The 18,444-nt window shown below is 41.2% G+C and overlaps 3 protein-coding genes and 1 long non-coding RNA gene across 4 annotated transcripts; 2 read left to right on the top strand and 2 right to left on the bottom strand.

Moving 5' to 3' along the window:
- Window positions 1–1,270: 1,270 nt before the first annotated feature.
- Window positions 1,271–2,655, bottom strand: LOC108133664 (uncharacterized). Its single transcript, XR_011443326.1, has 4 exons — window positions 2,490–2,655; window positions 2,223–2,422; window positions 1,673–2,147; window positions 1,271–1,606 (listed from the first exon to the last, which is right to left on the bottom strand). It is a non-coding gene; the product is annotated as an uncharacterized lncRNA (long non-coding RNA).
- A 970-nt stretch (window positions 2,656–3,625) lies between these two features.
- Window positions 3,626–5,886, top strand: LOC108133662 (uncharacterized). Its single transcript, XM_017253671.3, has 2 exons — window positions 3,626–5,651; window positions 5,713–5,886. The coding sequence occupies exon 1, from the start codon at window positions 3,700–3,702 to the stop codon at window positions 5,587–5,589; it is 1,890 nt and encodes a 629-aa protein (XP_017109160.2). The 5' UTR covers window positions 3,626–3,699; the 3' UTR covers window positions 5,590–5,651; window positions 5,713–5,886.
- Window positions 5,887–6,148: 262 nt separating this feature from the next.
- On the bottom strand, window positions 6,149–8,967 carry LOC108133663 (uncharacterized). The gene is made up of 2 exons (XM_017253673.3): window positions 8,794–8,967; window positions 6,149–7,468 (listed from the first exon to the last, which is right to left on the bottom strand). The coding sequence occupies exon 2, from the start codon at window positions 7,428–7,430 to the stop codon at window positions 6,309–6,311; it is 1,122 nt and encodes a 373-aa protein (XP_017109162.2). The 5' UTR covers window positions 7,431–7,468; window positions 8,794–8,967; the 3' UTR covers window positions 6,149–6,308.
- A 5,302-nt stretch (window positions 8,968–14,269) lies between these two features.
- LOC108133665 (uncharacterized) lies at window positions 14,270–15,471 on the top strand. The gene has a single exon (XM_017253674.3). It carries the CDS (start codon window positions 14,294–14,296, stop codon window positions 15,425–15,427), a length of 1,134 nt encoding a protein of 377 aa, XP_017109163.2. The 5' UTR covers window positions 14,270–14,293; the 3' UTR covers window positions 15,428–15,471.
- Window positions 15,472–18,444: the final 2,973 nt, after the last annotated feature.

Raw genomic sequence — 18,444 nt, 5'->3', positions numbered from 1 at the left:
TGCGAAATATGCCACTTCCGGAAGCTATATCTTTTACAATACTCATCGGATCGCTAAGCGGGATACCTTAAACGATTTCTAGAAGGATTCTCAATAAATCTGCATCAAAATATTAGAGAAAAAGCAAATTTGAAATTTTTTCAAATTTTTCCAATGGACACCCTTCAAAAATTGCAATAATCGTGGGGCTGCGAAATATGCCACTTGCGGAAGCTATATCTTTTACAATTTCCATGGGATCCTTAAGCGGGATACCTTAAACGATTTCTAGAAGGATTCTCAATAAATTTGCATCAAAATATTAGAGAAAAAGGTAATTTAAAATTTTTTCAAATTTTTCCGATGGACACCCTTTAAAAATTGCGAAAATCGTGAGGCTGCGAAATATGCCACTTGCGAAAGCTATATCTTTCACAATACTCATCGGATCCCTAAGCGGGATACCTTAAACGATTTCTAGAAGGATTCTCAATAAATCTGCATCAAAAGATTGAAGCAAAAGGTAATTTGAAATTTTTTCAAATTTTTCCGATGGACACCCTTTAAAAATTGCGAAAATCGTGAGGCTGCGAAATATGCCACTTGCGAAAGCTATATCTTTTACAATTTCCATCGGATCCTTAAGCGGGATACCTTAAACGATTTCTAGAAGGATTCTCAATAAATTTGCATCAAAATATTAGAGAAAGAGGTAATTTGAAATTTTTTCAAATTTTTCCGATGGACACCCTTTAAAAATTGCGAAAATCGTGAGGCTGCGAAATATGCCACTTGCGAAAGCTATATCTTTCACAATACTCATCGGATCCCTAAGCGGGATACCTTAAACGATTTCTAGAAGGATTCTCAATAAATCTGCATCAAAAGATTGAAGCAAAAGGTAATTTGAAATTTTTTCAAATTTTTCCGATGGACACCCTTTAAAAATTGCAAAAATCGTGGGGCTGCGAAATATGCCACTTGCGGAAGCTATATCTTTTACAATTTCCATCGGATCCTTAAGCGGGATACCTTAAACGATTTCTAGAAGGATTCTCAATAAATCTGCATCAAAATATTAGAGAAAAAGGTAATTTGAAATTTTTTCAAATTTTTCCGATGGACACCCTTTAAAAATTGCGAAAATCGTGAGGCTGCGAAATATGCCACTTGCGGAAGCTATATCTTTTACAATTTCCATCGGATCCTTAAGCGGGATACCTTAATCGATTTCTAGAAGGATTCCTAACAAATCTGCATCAAAACATCATCAAAAAGCTATATTATACTTGTTATTATTTATTGCACTATAACCCTTTTTTAATATCGTATATTTCCCCTCCGGTTTCAATATCTTGGCCAATTTTCTTCGGATCGAAGCTGACTGTCTTCTTATTTCCACCACATACTGCCTGTTCTGATAATAGCACAAAATTGCAACGTTTAGCAGCTCTTTTCCTGGGCTTGAGCCATTTCCGGCACTTAACCCTATTGGCTCGTCGATTGTTTCCCAATTTACGAAGGCAACATGTGGCAAGCACTTGAGCAATTCCTCCGACTCCTTTTGCTCCGCTTTGCTCCTTTTTGATCCTGCAGCTTGTTAGCATGGTCTTGTGTGGATCCCAGCCTGAAATGCAGTGAAAAAAAATTATTATGTTTATTTATATCTTTGAAATTACCTATCAAAACTTACCATTTTCTGACATTTCCCATTTGTGTTTATATACCCATCTGTGTTATTTTTTTAAGTGTATTCGCGTTGGTGTTTACCGAAGGAGCGCGTCGACAGATGTCCCAGGGGCTCTTGTATTTTATTTTCAACCGCCGACGCATGCCACGATGCGATTTTGTTTCCTTTTCTTTTCTTTGGCTCCTTGTTCTTGTTCTTCGGCGAGTCCTTCGGAATCGTCCTCAGTAGTCCTGGCAGTCTATTGTGTTTGCTTGGCTCGTGACCAGGGATCAGGATCCCTTTTTGGCGCACTTTTCGGAAAAGGTGTTTTTTCTCCGCTCCGCTCGGCTCTTATGCGACATTTGGCAAGAGAGCGTTAAATCAGAGCGGCGAGTGTGCCAACTCCCCCGCCACTTTGTCCTGCTTCAAGGATCCTCAGATCCTGCCAGCTGGTTCTGCAACATCAATTGAGTCGAGACCGAGAAATGAGAAATGAAATCTGTAAGGCAAACAATGAAATTTCAATTCACAATTCACATTTTTAAACAATGACTCGAAAAGGCATTTAATATACATTTAATGCAACAGCCTAGTCCTGCCAATCCTGGGATACTGTATCCTGTATCCAGGCCAGATGGCTACCGTACAATTTTCCACATGACACCGCCTTCCTTCTCCACATATCTCCTCATACATTCTTATATATATGGCTTTATATACATAACTGGCATAACTTAGTTATGGCTCGATAATTTCCAAAGTTCACAAGATGCACTGTAAGAAATTTTAAGAAATTAATGGTATATTACCCTCTTAGTTACAATTTACAATTTATAGTTACAATTTTGTTTATAAAGACGACCATAATTTTGACTTTTGAAAAGTACACACACAATAGAAAATATTGTTAATTTTTCAAAAATCACATAACTTATACATTTTTAAATATTTACATAATTTTCAAATTTTGATGAGGTCTAAACGGTACGATACTTTCTTCAAAACTGATTCCAATTCTAGAAACAATCACCCAAAAAATCCAAAATATTTTCCAAGTCCTACTTTTTTAAACAAAATTTCACTTTAAAACTTAAAAATTGACTTGAAAAAAAATGTATAAAATAATATTGAAAAAAAAACTATTTATTTCCTTTCAGTGCTGTTATGGCTGGTTGGTCCTTTGGCTTACTAAGCTGGTGTACAGCTAACAAGGACCACGAATCCTGGCCGGGAAACACCAAAAAATGAATTCAAGACAACCCATAGCCATATAATTTTTGTCGATACGAATACGAATACGAATACGATTCTATGCAAATTTATGCAAATGTCGAAACGTTTTGTAGTCCATGTCCTTGGTCCTTTTTGGTCCTGCTGGTCGTGGGTCGTTGGTGGTTCCATTTGGTGGCGCACAGGTGCGTGATAAGTGCCGTGTAAAGGACTAGTGCTGGACACACACAGGATATGCCGCAACATTTTTACTAGGGTCTTGAATAAAAAAAAAGGACTACCGTCTCCCCCGCTACTTATATAAGTATATATATATTTTTGTACCCTATTTTTTAGTCCAAGTTGAGAAATTTTCGAGTTCAAAGTCATGATGATGGAATTCATGGGCGGAACAAGGAAGTAGGTTTCTTCTATTAAATGCTGAGTAATCCTGGAGTCATAAACGGTAGCCTTATCCTTGTCTTTATTTATAATTAATAGTTTTAAATGTTTAACAAGGTTAGAGGTTATTTTTTGTAGAGTCCTTTGAAGGGAAAAATAATTCTAAAAACATATAGTTAAGGGCTTAGTCTTGTTTATTGGTTCTAAAAATTATTTTAGCTTCAAAAAATATTTCAAACCCCAAGAAAAAAAAATATATTATTTTCACTTTCAATAACTTGAATTAAAAATATTATTTAACAAAAAAGTCTAACAAGTAGGCTTTGAAACGAACTTCCGAACCGTCCCGAGGGAAAGCCCTAGGCTACGGGGCCCCTGTCTCATTTATGTTTTGTGTTTCACCTAGTCATGTTCGATAGTAAATACACTCAATTACAGACATGGATAGGGCACTACTTTTCGATTTACACCAGCCTGAGATTATCATTCCCGAGCCAAATACCAGTGCCGTGGAAGTGGCCAAGCACTGTCTGCCACCAGGGACCATAGTGCGCATCTCGCTCCTCGACTCTCCGCCGGAATCTAACGAGGAGATTACCGACTACGAGGTCATAAAGTACGACTACTGCCGCCAGTTGCTCCGCCTGAAGACTGCCAAGTTGGTGGCCAACGATGAGGAGGCACCGCAACCACAACTAGTGGAAGCTGAAGCGGTAGTCGTAGTCGAGGAGGAAGCTAAGCAGGAACTGGAAGCTATGGAGGAACTAGAAGCCAAGCAGGAACCGGAACCTAAGCAGGATCAGGAATCTCAGCAGGAACTCGAAGCCAAGGAGGAAGTGGAATCTCAGCAGGAACTCGAAGCCAAGGAGGAACTAGAACCTAAGCAGGAACTGGAAGCCGAGCCGGAACTACTGGAGGTAAGCGAAGATCCTCATGCCAAAGGTGATACCCTCTCCAATCAAGGGGAAGCCGATCAAGATGCTCTTGATGCCAAGCAGGACTTGCTAGGTCCTGTGGCTGCTGCTCCTCCGGTCGCTCTACCGGAGGATGGCGGCGGCGGTGAAGAAGCCTGCAAAGATGAGGTTCCTCAAGTGATCCTCGTCGATTTGCGTTATTGCTGTAAGCTGGATATCATTAGGCTACCCGAGCCAGAAACCCCTAAGGATAAAGAGGAGATGCTGGACATTCAGGAACCAGATAAACTTAAGGAGGATGGTGTAGATCAAGAAGTAGAACTTCAGAAGATTAGACCTTCTGAGGATACATTGCCACATATAGAACACGAAGACATAGTACTATCAAACGAAGAAGACAAGGAGGACCTGGATATAGAGCAGGACATAAGGCTGTTATGGCTAGATCCCCACAAAGACGATGACGAGGACGAGGAAGAGACTAACAAGGAGGACCAGGAGGAAATGGTGGATCAACTAGAGGTCCCAGAACTTCAACTCGAATCGGAAGCTTCTGAATGGGGCGACTCTAACTCCTGCGATTTCGATGATGATCCCTCTTTCGAGCCTAGCCCTCTCGTCCTGGAGCTGCGTCGTCTGCTCCGCCGCCAGCTGCCGTACGTCGGCAGGATTCGCTGCGAGCCCAATGCCATTATTGTGGAGGATCGGGTTATCATACAACGTCCTTATCTGGCCATCAATGTGAAGGTCCTGCCCGAGCCAGAAGCCACTTCCGACTCTTTCACTTCACACATAAACGATATAGGAGCTTATACCACTGGGCAGTTGCTGGCGGAGATCCGCTGCCTAGTCCACCAGTTTCACGAGGAGTTCATCGTGGTGCTGCTCTGGCGCAGATTGCGCTTCAATGAGGCTTCTCTGGAAACGCCTCGCTTCGATCCATCGTTCTTCGAAGACAATTCAGCCGAGGAGGAGGAGGATCATCCTTCTTCTAATGATGCTGTAGATAATGATGAATTATTGCAGACCGATCCGGAACCGGAACCGGAAACAGAGCCGGAGGATATGCCGTTGTCTGCGAAGGAGCCTTGCGACTTGCCTGCGAAGCAGCCTCGCAAGAAGAAGTGCTACGTTAACTTCATTCAGAATTACGAGTACGTGACGAAAAAGGTGGACACTGCTACCCCGGAGGGGTTCCTCAACCGCCTGCGCCAGATCCAAGCCAATAAGATGAAGCTCCGCCAGCTGGAGCTCGCCAAGGCCCGGCTCGAGGAGAGTCGCCGCCTGGCCGACATCTCGCTGGTTGTGCTCAACACCTCACCATCGAAATCAGGTCCGCGTCCTAGACGCCTCGGACACAAGCGGCCCAACCCGCCGCGGGATTCGCCCAAGAATCGCGATAGCGTTAGCGTTTAATCAAACCGGAGATGGTCCGGGTTGGGCATCATCTTTCCTCTATTTTGAAGAACAAGCCATCGGTAATAAGTTACTTTATTTTATTTGTAATATTTAATAATTATTTAAAATTATTTCTTCAAGGGACTGCACTTGCAAGTTTAAAACCGATGAGATGATGTCCAAATTGTTTAACAAAAAATGAAGAAAAGCCTGGACAAGAACAGATGCTCAAGAAAATATATCAAATATGTTGTTATACTTCCATAAAATCAAATTTTTATAGTTTCAAGGCAATAAAAAAATTTTCAATTTTAATTTTAAAGATTTTTTAAAATATTATACCATAAGAAACTAACTCGAAATAGCCCCTTTATGGTTGAGGGCTTAAATCTAAGTATTTTGAGTGGGTTTTCATTACTTTCATTACTTATAGATCCTATAATAAAGAATATAATAAAGAATATAATTTAAACTCATAGAAAATATATAAAAACACCACATAAAAATATTATTTTTTAGTTCATTCTTTATTTATCGAAAAAAAAATATATTTTCTTAGATTGTTATAGGATGGGTGTTAACATTTAGTTTTATTTTATTTATTTTTCATTTGAAGGCAAGGATAGTTGCGCTTTGAGCCACTCGGAAAAAAATAGATGATCTTAGAATTTACAACCAAACAGATTTTCCAAAAAAAAAAAAATAGAAACATAAAAAAATGGAGCGAAGGACACTTCTCACTTCTCCACAAAGACATCCTCCGAGAAGGAGAAACTGAGGCGCCGCTTCGTGGTGGCCTCGGCCGAAAAGTGACCGAAAGGATTCAGATCCTCCTCCGCATCCAACTCCTCAAAGTCGCTGGTGGAGTTGTGGCCGCTGTCCGGGCTGATGTGTCGCCTCTTGGGGGCATGCGCTCCTCCTCCACCCGACTTGGCGGCGGCCAGGAGCTTCTGGGCCGACTGCCGGACGCTGGAGGAGATCTTGGTGGTGATCTTTCGCTTGCGCCGCACCACCCGCTGCCTCCGCAGGGCCTGAAGGGAGTGGCGCTTGCGGCTCTGGCCGGGATTGCGGGCGGGGGAGCACACCTCCCGCTCCTCGAACCGCGTCAGGGAGGTCTCCCGCTGCGAGGGCGACTTCCAGTACTCCCGCAGGTCGCTGGCGGGATCAAAGGCGGGGCGGTAGGTGGGCGAGTGGGTGGCGGCGGAGGAGGTGGTGCCCTTCAGGTGGTGCAGCGGATGTCGGTGCCTGTGTTGCCTTGGGGGTCGGATGTTGGTGGTCTTTCGGTTGCTCTCCAGGATGGCGTCGATCATCCTCTCCAGCGTCACGTCTCCCATCTGGCTAGAGGACCTGGTCTGGTTGGTGGTGGCCTGGGTGGGAGCGGGAAGGGGCTTCTGCTCCAGGTAGCGCGGCTTCTCGAAGTAGCTGTCCGGGATTCCGACTCCGCGCAGGGCGATCAGAGGCCCCGGGATGACGGAGCTCGGGGAGTACTCCGCCTCGAAGGTGGGCAGCGTGCAGGCGTACTTCGGAGCTCCTCCGATGGTGCCAGGTACTGCTCCAAGGGCTATTCCTTCCGCTTTCTCACCCTGAGGCGTTGGGGTAGCCAGGATATTGCTCAGGTCCTTGAGCAGCGGAGTCCGTGGCATCAGTGAGCTGGCCGGCAGCGGAGTGGAGGTCATCTGGTTCTCCTTGCCCGGGCCCGGCACTATCGCACTCAAGGACTTCCGCTTCATCTTGCCCCGCAGGGCGTGGAACTCGCTGTAGCTGGATCCCTTCGGCTCCGCCAATCCAGTTTCCATTCCCAGGGCCAGCTCCTTGGCCAAATACGAGTTTCGCGGCTGGTTGACAGCCCACTTGAGCATCTTGCCAGCTGCCGTGGATGTTTGTGTTCCAGATATATCTAAAAGTAGCAACAAAAAAATAAATAATTAAATAAAGGATCAGGCTATTTAGGCTTTTTTTTTTCTATTTGCAAAAAATAGAAAGGAAACTCTTGCAAGGAGAGAGGACTTTGGCAAACAGAACGAGTTTCGTCTTGGGTTCTCGGCAAGGATTCAAGGAGCAGGGACTGGCTGGTGCTGTTTCGGTTTCTGGTAGTGGTACTGGTACTGGTTCTGGTTGCGATTCTGGTTCCCCATATCCTTGCGAACAATTGAACAGGCACAAAGCCTTGATCCAAACAAAGGAAAAGCCCGCTAAAGCTTCTCTGATTCGCAAATTTCTGCACTGGCCCTCCAGCTGCGGATTTTGCCTGAAACCTTCCAGGTCTCGTGTGCTCTCGGGTGGTGCGACTGCACTGAGAGAAAAATATATATATTTTTATAGAGAAAGGGTGCTCTAAGCTCTTGTCTGGAGAATGGTTATACTGGAAACCATTTAAGCTTGAAAAGAATTGTTAGATTCTGCTCTTCATAGTAACCATTTAAAATTTTAAACCAAAGGAAATCCTCAGATATTTAAGAATATAAAGATAACTGATTCTAAGTTGTGGTTTTTAAATAAAATATATAAAAAAAGATACCTAGATACCTCAAAAACCTAGAATCTCTAATTTCTTGAATAGATATTTCATTAATTTCTCTAAGATCTATATAAAACTAAGAACTATTTTGAACTTAATGCCTTTAAAATCTTAAATCAAACTGGACAACCTGCCAGAAGATATATTTTTCTTTCTGTGTATAGTGAATAGCAATGGTGGTGCTGCCACACTCCCTTCCTAGACCGCCTCCTGCTCCTGTTTCCCAATTCCGCTGCCTGCTGCTCCTGCTCCTTCTGCTCCTGATTACTGAACCCCATCCTACCGTCCACCAGTCGTGTCGATCTCTGGCCACTTGAGTCCCAGGAGTGGGATCGTACTAGAGGAGGTGAAGGGCACAAATTTTTAAACATTTTTGCGCATTTTGCAGCCGCTGCTCTCGCTTTAGTCTCAAGAGCACTCGAAACCTCATTCGAAATAAAACCCATAAACCATAAAATACATATCCTGGCCATAAAAAAAAAAAAACCCAAAAAATCGCACGCGTACAATTTATGCAATTTAATGCGATTTTTATGGGGTGTGTGTGCTCTGTTGTTTTCTTCATATTTTAATATTAATTAAAGTCCGGTCCACTTTTGCCTTTAATGCATTTTTAATAGACATGCAATAATCCAGTTTTTTTTCTCTCCAGCTTTAATTCATTCACTTCACTTTAGGTTTTATCTTTATTCCTGTATCTTTACCTTTTAATTGTATTTATAATTTTGTATTTTTCGGTTGGCACAGTTATAATAATTTTTTGGTTCTCTGGTTCACTTTAAAAAAAGAATAACGAAAAGTACAAGTACTAAATCAAATTTTTGAAAATTTTAAAAGCGCGTTTCGAGGAAGAAGGAGTTTCGAACACGTCTTGTCGTTTTCAGAGACGCAGAGTGACTGATTCTCCACTGGCACGGAATGTTGCGTGCTCACCTCGCCAGAGATTCTCCAGAGAATCGACAGAGAACCACCACCACCATGAAACACCTTTCAATATTGAAGGTGAGAGGTTGACACAGAGAGAGAGAGAGAAGCACAGGAATTTCTGTGTGAAAACAGGACATTCCCTTAGTCCTTTAACCCGCCCCCCGAAGCGATCAGATTTTGATATTGAAATTAAAATTAAATTCCATTGCCTGTCAATTTTTCATTTCACTTGGCATTTGTCAAGTTTCAGGATATTCCCCGGAATAATTCACAAAAGTGACAAATGCTCCGTTTACGATCAGCATATATTATCCTAATGGGTCTTCAGGGAGTTGCTTTTCAAAAAATTGTAAAGGATTTCAGGGTCTGATTTTTTGGAGGATTTTTCAAGGGATTTTGAATTAATTTTTTGCAATATTTTTAGTTTAAATACTTAAATTATAAATCTTAGATTTTTTTTTTAACAAAAAAGGGGTCAACCTTTGAGAAAAACTATCCCTAAGACCTATCCAATTATTCGTCATGTCGTGCAGGACCTTTTGATCTGGGGTTTCTTTTTTTTTACATCTCCCAAAACTCAACTGCATCCTTGGCAAACAAACCGAATCCCTGCGCCCCAGGTCCTTGAGATACATACGTTTTTTTTTTCAATTCCATTTTCACAAATCAATCAAATAAAAAAAAAATCAACGGATCCCGGCAACTGCAACTGGGCTTCCTTAATACATTTTGTTTTTTTTTTTGTCCCTCCAACTATTTCTGCCCCTGATCCTGTCAGTCCTGGCTGTTTGATAAGACGTCCTTTTGCCAGAGAGGAGCCAGAGGGAAATCCTGAGCAAATATGTATAAACAGGAGAGCCTCCTCGATCCTCGATCCTTGTTGAAATTCTAAATTATGGGCCATAATTCAGGGCCAGGTTTTTAATAATTTTGCGCGCCCCGAAGGCAGAAGCCGACATGTGAGGGAGAAAGTCGGAGAATCGGAGAATTGGAGAAAGAAAGTGCGGAAGAGAGAGGGCAGACCAGAGCTGTGCTAATCCCCGAACAGCTGTCCAGTCCAAGGATCGTGTGTGGGTCCTGCGGATATAAGGAGTCCTTCTCCTTCTGCATTTCCTGGCGCTATCAGTTGTGATTTAAGATTACCTTTCGCCGATCCCGCTATGTCCTTTCCCCGTTTACCTACTTTTCACTTTATCTAGATTCTAGATGTCCTTGCTGCCGCACGTTTGTTCTCCTCAAGGCCGAAGGATAACGAATCGAAAGGTTCTATGCCACGAAAGGAGGTTCTTTCGAAAGAATGGGGGGATCAAAAACATCAATGATTCTGCACGGAAAAGAATATTTTATTAAAGGTTATGTTGGAAAAGGATTAAAAAGGATGTTTTTTTATATTTAACAATATTGGATTTTCTAGTTTAAGCAAAATAAATTTTTATTATTGTTTAACTTCAAATAGTAATTTTAAATTAATTTTATATCTTAAGTTTCGGATCCAGGTTCAAATGGAACAAGAGAAAACTTTGAGAGACTTTTTGATTAAAAGTTAAAAAGAAATGTAAACATAAAATTAGGATAAAATATAATAAAATACACAAAAATATTAAGCTTATATAAAAAAAGGATATTTTAAAAATTAAATTAAACAAAAGTCTATACAAAAGTTACAGAAAAAACAGACTTTAAAATAAAGACTTTATTCCACAATATACTATATTTCTTACTCCGATTCCCCTCTTAAGTTTGTGTTGAATTTTTTTCTCTGTAGAAAAATGATCATCTTGATTAGAGAATTAGAGAAAGAGAGAGATAGGTACATAGAGACAAAGTCTTGGAGAGAAACGGTAGCAAATCGAAGCGTGAATATCGCCTTGCAATTCCCATTTTGTTTGAAAAATTGCACAATTGTTGGGCAATTTATTAGCGGATCGGGATTGGGATTGGGTTCGGGGAAAACTAAGCCCGAGAAGCCAGAGTCCTGTAAGCAGGATCCCTGCCCTAATTTATCTTCCTTGTCACCCTCTCTCCTCGTCTCCTTCTCTTCCCGCAAAAAGGATCTCTCCCCCTCCTTCAATGACCAATCCGTAAAATTGGCTTCGATTCAAGAAAAAAAAATAGGAGGACTGGCACGGATTATTGCGAAGAAAATGTGGAAGCAGCTGTTACGTGTCCTTGGACATATATCCTTTGAAGGTGTCCTGCCTACCTCAAGGCAGCCTCACCTCAGCTTCCCCCAATATTATTGATTTATTTCAATTTGCCTTGATTTTTTGTCCAGAGATTTATTGTTCACTTTGGTCACTTCTCCAGCCCCCTCGTCGCTGACCAGCAGCTGAGGATCACTTTCCCAATGTAATTTCCATTTTTTTTGAATGGAAAATGGGAAAAAACTAATTAGTTTGATTCTTGGGTACCGGGGCGAAAAGCCTCTCGAATGTCAATTTGGCGTAACGAAGGTTTGAGATTTATTTTTCCATCCAGAGGTTGTGAGAAAAGTGTCTCGAATAGTTTATGGGAATTTATGAGAAAACTCTAGATTAGTTTCTAGAGGGTCTTGAGAATCGAAGGGAAAATATATGAACTATGAACTAGATGAAAGTTCTACAAATTCATTTAAAAAACTAAACTCATATTTAAAACACATGCCCAAAATAATTTATATAAATTAACAATCACATCAAAGTCCTTTGTCAAAGTCCTTTAAAATGACTCTTCATTTTCACAAACCCTATATCTCCTATATATCTCCCCTTAGTTCTTAAATTTGTTGAGAGTTCCCATGGGATCCAAAATCCTCTGGGGGTGGTCTAATGAACTTATATCACTCGAAACCTCTGAAAGAAATCTGTCCAAAAATGCCAACAAGTGCCAAAAATAAATAAAAACCAAGTCGGTGGCCCGGAAATGTTTTGATTTCTCAATGGGATATGCTCATAAAAATCAACAGGGACCTGCTGCCATTAACTTCCGATTCATAAATTTAAAAACTGCTCTATATATATATCCTTTTTTTTTTTGCACAAAAAGTGCCAAATAAATTAGGCAAGAAAAAGGAAAACAAATAATAAAGATTTGCCAGATGTTTTAGGGACGGCTGCGAAAATATCATAAATTTGCACTTTCAGAGAAAGGTCGAGGAAAGAGAGAGGACGATCTGGAAGAACAGGATATGGACGTGGATGTGGAAGCCTTTAACCAATAAATTGCGAAACAATTGCACAATTTTCCACAAGATATTCCTTCAGGCAGCGGCGCTCCTCTGCTTGTCCCATAAACAATGGCCAGAAATTACAAAAATAGCTAGACACAATGCCCAGGCTCCGAGGTCCTGGCCACAGTGTTTGTGTTGTCCTTTTCTTGGCGAAAAAAGGAGAGAAAAAAACCAAGGGCCAAGGACGAAGGATCAGGAAAAAATTACGTCCAAAAATTGGGGGATAGAAAAATATTGAAACGTTTGAAATACCCTGGTTTTTTGATATTTAAGGTTTGAAGACTTTGATTATTCAAAGTCTATAATACTTTTATCAAAGATTTCAAAAAATATATTATTAAGTATTTTCTAAAATAAAGTAAAATAATTAGAAGAAATACCAAACTCTGGAAGACTTTTAAACAAAAAAATCCCATAATTTGCAACAAAAGTTGTGTTAAAATTTTAAATAAAAAGGTAATATTATTAATGGCTAATTTCTTTATAAAAAAAAATAAATTCAATCGAGTACCAAACTACCCTTTCAATTTATAGTTTCCCTCAAAAAATTCCAGGGTACACTGAGAGCAAAACCAAGGTGAAATGAGCCACACGCTGCGAGAAAGGTAATTGAAAATTATGTTTTGTGGCGTAAGAAGCGAATAAGAACAGCTGGCCAGCTATCTTTTGTCTCTTTTTAGCTCCTGCCACCCCTCTCTCTCTTTCTCTAGACTCTTGGCCAACTTGGGAATGGGCCATTGAAAATCTCACGACCATCCTAGATTCGCACAGCTGTTGGCAGGATCGTAAATTCGATCGGTTAATGGCCATAATGCCTATCAAAATGATCATAAAAATGGAGATAAAATATAGATCATATAGTATATACTATGTAGATCAAAGGAAAAGGCCTACTGAAGGACGAGTATGACTTATTAATTGATAAGAAATTAGTTTGGAATTTATGGAGCATGTTATTTGTGTTCTAGAATTTTGTAGGAATTTAATACAAGAGACTTTGGTTTTATTTTAAGGGTTTTTAATAGATACTTTTAGGAAAATATGTAATATTTTTTATACATCTTTAAAAACTTGAGAAAAACTTCAATAACTTGGACTGGTTTTTAGTTAAAATTTTATAAAAATATTTTAGTCTTTTGCTTAACAACTATAATTATTTTACTTCAAAAATTAAACGAATTTTTACTCAAAACCCCCAAGAATCCTTAACCTCTTCCCTCCACCACCCACTTTCCATAAAACTGATTGAAAGAACCTTTCAACTTTCCACTTTCAACTGCGTTGGTGGTGGTTGAAAGGCTCTGCGCAGGCGCAACACGTTTACGCTCTCTAGCTCTAGCTGAGCTCTCTCTATTGTCTCTCCTGGCCGCTGCTCGCTCTCCTCGTTCTCAACTTGGCTAGCTGAAGCCTGCGGGTTGAAAGGAGAATCATTCAACGTTTCAACCTCAAGGAGAACGGATACATCCTCTAGAGAAACGTCCAACGTGCAACGTGCGAGAAATTTTCAAAAAATATCCGTAAACTATTATATTTTTTTTTTCGGTTGAGAAACAAAATCAGTGAAAGAAAAAAAAAATCAGAAAACCTATTGAAAAGGTAAATCATCAAGTGATGGAATACAAAGAATATAAAAACCATAATTTTTTGGCAATTATACTTCCAAATAATTGGTCATCTCAAGTTCAAAGTTCAATTAAATCGAAACTGGCCAGGGTCCAGGAATTAATTGCTCGTAAAGAAGTGGTTGGAATTATCCTCCTTTGAGATTTCATTTTTGCTGCTTGACTGATCAATAAATGCATATATATATATCTGGATACTCTCACATACATATATATGTTCATATATATCAGAATACATCGCGGAAAAAGCGCGCCAATTTTGCCGAAAACTCACCCGGCAACTTTGTCGGAATATTTTTATTTTTTTTCCTAAAAGCCAAAAAGTCAGGAATTCGCAGACAGAACCAGAATCGAACCCACTCTTACCCCGACTCCTTCTTTTCTTCCTTTGCAGCACCCACTACTCCAAAAAAAAATAAAAATAAAAGGAGATCCAGTCGCGAAAAGATGCTGAAGTGGGCCGTCAACCAGCCGAGGCCTTCATACTTGGCCCGGGATGAGCTGCTCTTGGCCGGAACGACGGAATCCAAAGGAGTCACCAGCTACAGCGAGTTCCACGCCCTCCGGGGCAAGCTGAAGAGGAAGTCCTTAAGCGCCGTGATGCCCTGCCCGGGCAAGGAGAACCAGATGACCTCCACTCCGCTGCCGGCCAGCTCGCTGATGCCGCGGTCTCCGCTGCTCAAGGACCTGAGCAATATCCTGGCTACCCCAACATCTCAGGGCGAGAAGAAGGAAGGAGTTGCCCTTGGAGCAGTACCTACCACCATCGGAGGAGCTCCGAAGTACGCCTGCACGCTGCCCACCTTCGAGGCGGAGTACTCCCCGAGCTCCGTCATCCCGGGGCCTCTGATCGCCCTGCGCGGAGTCGGAATCCCAGACAGCTACTTTGAGAAGCCGCGCTACCTGGAGCAGAAGCCCCTTCCCGCCCCCACCCAGGCCACCACCAACCAGACCAGGTCCTCCAGCCAAATGGGAGACGTGACGCTGGAGAGGATGATCGACGCCATCCTGGAGAGCAACCGGAAGACCACCAACATCCGACCCCCACGGCAGCACAGGCACCGGCATCCGTTGCACCACCTGAAGGGCACCGCCTCCTCTGCCGCCACCCACTCGCCCACCTACCGCCCCGCCTTTGATCCCGCCAGCGACCTGCGGGAGTACTGGAAGTCGCCCTCGCAGCGGGAGACCTCCCTGACGCGGTTTGAGGAGCGGGAGGTGTGCTCCCCCGCCCGCAATCCCGGCCAGAGCCGCAAGCGCCACTCCCTGCAAGGCCTGAGGAGGCAGCGGGTGGTGAGGCGCAAGCGAAAGATCACCACCAAGATCTCCTCCAGCGTCCGGCAGTCGGCCCAGAAGCTCCTGGCCGCTGCAAAGTCCGGAGGATCGACTGCAAAAAGGCGCCACATCAGCCCGGACAGCGGACACAACTCCACGAGTGACCTGGAGGAGGAGGAGGAAGCAGGGCTGGGTGGAGAGGAGCTGGAAGCAGCCTGCCATCTGGAGGCCATGTGGCTGCCCTCCCACCCGGCCAGGGACGCCACCAAGAGAAGGCTCAGCTTTTCGCTGGCGGATCACAGCTGATCCTTCTGGGTTATTCCTAATTTTTTTTTACACTTTTTTTTATTAGCTTTAAGAGAATTTTTTTTGTCGTGGAATAAATCATTTTTTATGCAAAATTAAGCAAGAGGAGTTATGCGTTTTAATGGAGTTGCGCTGGGCTGCCATAATTTGGATGGAAACCACAAGGAGAGCACCGCAGTGGCCGGCAGTTTATGCAAAACACCTTGCGAGGATCGCTGGAGCGTGTCCGAAAAGGGATTCCTTGACACGAAGGTGAAGAGGCCACTTGGCCACTTGGTTTTATTTTTCTCTTGAGGCTTAATGAGCGTTTTAATGCTCGGCCAGCAAGGCGGAGGAAAGGGGTGTCGCTGCTCTAGAGAGTAGAGTCTAGAGTCTAGACCAAGTTCAAATAATGAGGGCCAGAATGGAGGGGGTTCAGACCACAGAAATTGTCACCCAGACCTCGAACCAAAACCCGCAGACATTCACGCTTCAAATGCACTTGATTCCAGTGGGTAAACATCAAATATTCTTTAGTTTTTTGGGTTATTTTGTTAGAAAGTAGTTACCTGGAAAAAATTACAGGTAACCCCCAACAGAAGAAGAGGTACTCGAGTCGGTAAATTACCATTTGAAGGGGAAGGGAATAATAATTACCGCGTGTTAAGAACCTTCAAGATTCCTAAGCTTCTTTTAACAACACATTTTCCCAGGGGTTTCTTTGGAAGAGGCTTTGGAAGCCTTTAAAATTATATTCAAATGGGTTTTGAAAATATTTTTGGAATTATTATTAAATATATGACTAAGAATATGGTCTTTAGAAATATGGATAAGAAAGATATAGTATTTCTTAGCTTTAAGATATTTAGAATCTTAAAGACGCAAGAAAATAAATATATATTCTAGCAAGAATAATTCTTTATAATTTAACAGCCCTCTTTAAAAAATTCTACAAAGATTCCTAACCAAAAACTATCCATACTAACCGGTTCTATCCATATATTTAATAAATTCCTAACTAAAAACAGAGAAGACTCAAGCTCCCGCTGTTTTTACAAAAAGAAACCCCGAACCAAGACACTTATTCCCACAAATCCTTTCCCCCAAGGCACCCAATTATATAGTTTTTTTTCCCAGACCAGGCTGGTCAAGAGCAATTAGCCAAGACGAGCAGTTGACCAGTCGGATGACAACCTATCGATGGCCTAATCCGCGTTAAATGAGCTGTCATAACATTTGGCATCAACCCCCGATATATCCAGTCTATATCCATATGTATGCAAATGCCAGAGGAATGTCTGACGGGGAGAATGGGTTAACACTTCTTCTCACAGACAAGTATGGCCAGAATATACATAATTTTCCCAAAGGAGCAACCTTCTCCGGCCAAGGTGCGCCGATCATCGAAGCGTGAAAAAGGGGCTGAGAAAGGGGCTGCCTGGCCTCTTTGGCTTCCTCGATATTGACCATTGTGAGACTTGTCAGGGGGAACAATGTAAAATACATGATTACGTGATGGCAGAGTGGCAGAGGTTTGTGTCCTTTCGGGTTCGAGCGGTCAAGCAGTTTCCATTTTTTTCAGATAACCCCGCCAAAAAAAGGATTCGAAAGTGGATGTACACTGTACAGGTCCTCGCTGTCATACCCTCGTCCGGAACTTTCTTTAGTTTTCCTCAAGGGGCAGGCATATTATTTCTATTATTATTATTATCATCATAGGGTTTTCCCATTTGGTCTCAACCATCTAATGACCGGACTCCGTCCAGTTCCCAACTTGTCGTCTCATTTAACATGCATTTCTTTAATTTCGTTTTGATTGAAAGTGAAACGGATACTTCACCCAAAAATAACAACAAATCCAGGAAGTGCTCTCTTTTTCGGTATCTTTGTCTGCAACATGTCATGGATCGTTGACGAGTAATAACTTTCGGATAATGATCGTAGTTGGGTCGTAGGTTTTGTTTTTAGTTTTGGGAGGCAGTCAGAGTTGCATAACTGATGATAGATAAGGATAATGGTTTAAATCATTCCTTTAAAATATAAAAGAGTTCTTTAATAGAGGATTTTTGGAAATTAAAAATATTAAATATTTAAAAATTACCAGTACCAGATAATATACACATATATTGCTTCTTTTCTTGGGTTTCTTAAGAAGGAAAACTTAAATGAAACCTGAAGTCCATTAGGAACTTTAAAGAAGACAACCTAAAGTAAAGAAAAATACTAAAATAGACTTAAAAGTATCATTAATTATATAGTAAAAATGCTTAACTTCATCTAGCTTTTGGTATTTAATTATTTAAAAATATTTAAACAAGTCCTATTAAATATTTATTGGAAAGCATCCCATCTAAGACGTACCGGGTATCATGAAGTAAAGTAAAGGTATCATAAGTATCATAAAGAAACAGAAACCATCCTTTTAATTATTATTTTAAGATGTTTAAGGTTCTTAAGTTCCTATTAAATAACATCAATCCTTTCTTTTTAAATATTATATGATATTTTTTAAAGGAGAAAGCGAAAAAAGGATATCATACAGTAGAAAACAGTATCTACTTCTCATGTTTTATCATTCAACATAAAAAGTCTAAAATAAATAAGAAAAAATGAATCATAAATATTTAAGAATATGCATATATTTTCTTGATATCATTTATAATACTACTACCAAGAACTACTCAAATATATCTCTTTGATATTATTATATCTGTTTAGTTATCTTTGAAAACCCCCAGTTTTAAAAACCCTTTTCCATAATTGAAATGTTTTGATATAAAAGTAGGACCCATTGTAGTTTTATGAATGTGTAACAATTAAAAGATCTGTCGATCGGTCGATCGGCAATCAATTGAAAAACCATTTAATGGCACACTTTTGTTTCGGTTTTAGGAAAATGTGGGGAAAATTGTGAAAAATCAGAGAAATGAAAAGCGGGCGGGCTGGCAGGCTGGCGGCAGGCGGGTGTGGGCACACTTCAATATCTTCTCTAATTGCGATTTAAACGTTTCTCGAGTGGCGAAAATTGAAACGAGTGG

The sequence above is a fragment of the Drosophila bipectinata genome, chromosome XL (genome assembly GCF_030179905.1).
Source record: "Drosophila bipectinata strain 14024-0381.07 chromosome XL, DbipHiC1v2, whole genome shotgun sequence".
Classification (NCBI taxonomy): Eukaryota; Metazoa; Arthropoda; class Insecta; order Diptera; family Drosophilidae; genus Drosophila; species Drosophila bipectinata.
Note: the sequence above shows the minus strand (reverse complement) of the source record. Positions and strands in the feature narration are given on the sequence as shown.

What these genes read in the sequence shown, in the direction of transcription:
- LOC108133665 (XM_017253674.3), top strand. Translation starts at nt 14,294, where the DNA reads ATGCTGAAGTGGGCCGTCAACCAGCCGAGGCCTTCATACTTGGCCCGG.
- LOC108133662 (XM_017253671.3), top strand. Translation starts at nt 3,700, where the DNA reads ATGGATAGGGCACTACTTTTCGATTTACACCAGCCTGAGATTATCATT.
- LOC108133663 (XM_017253673.3), bottom strand. Translation starts at nt 7,430, where the DNA reads ATGCTCAAGTGGGCTGTCAACCAGCCGCGAAACTCGTATTTGGCCAAG.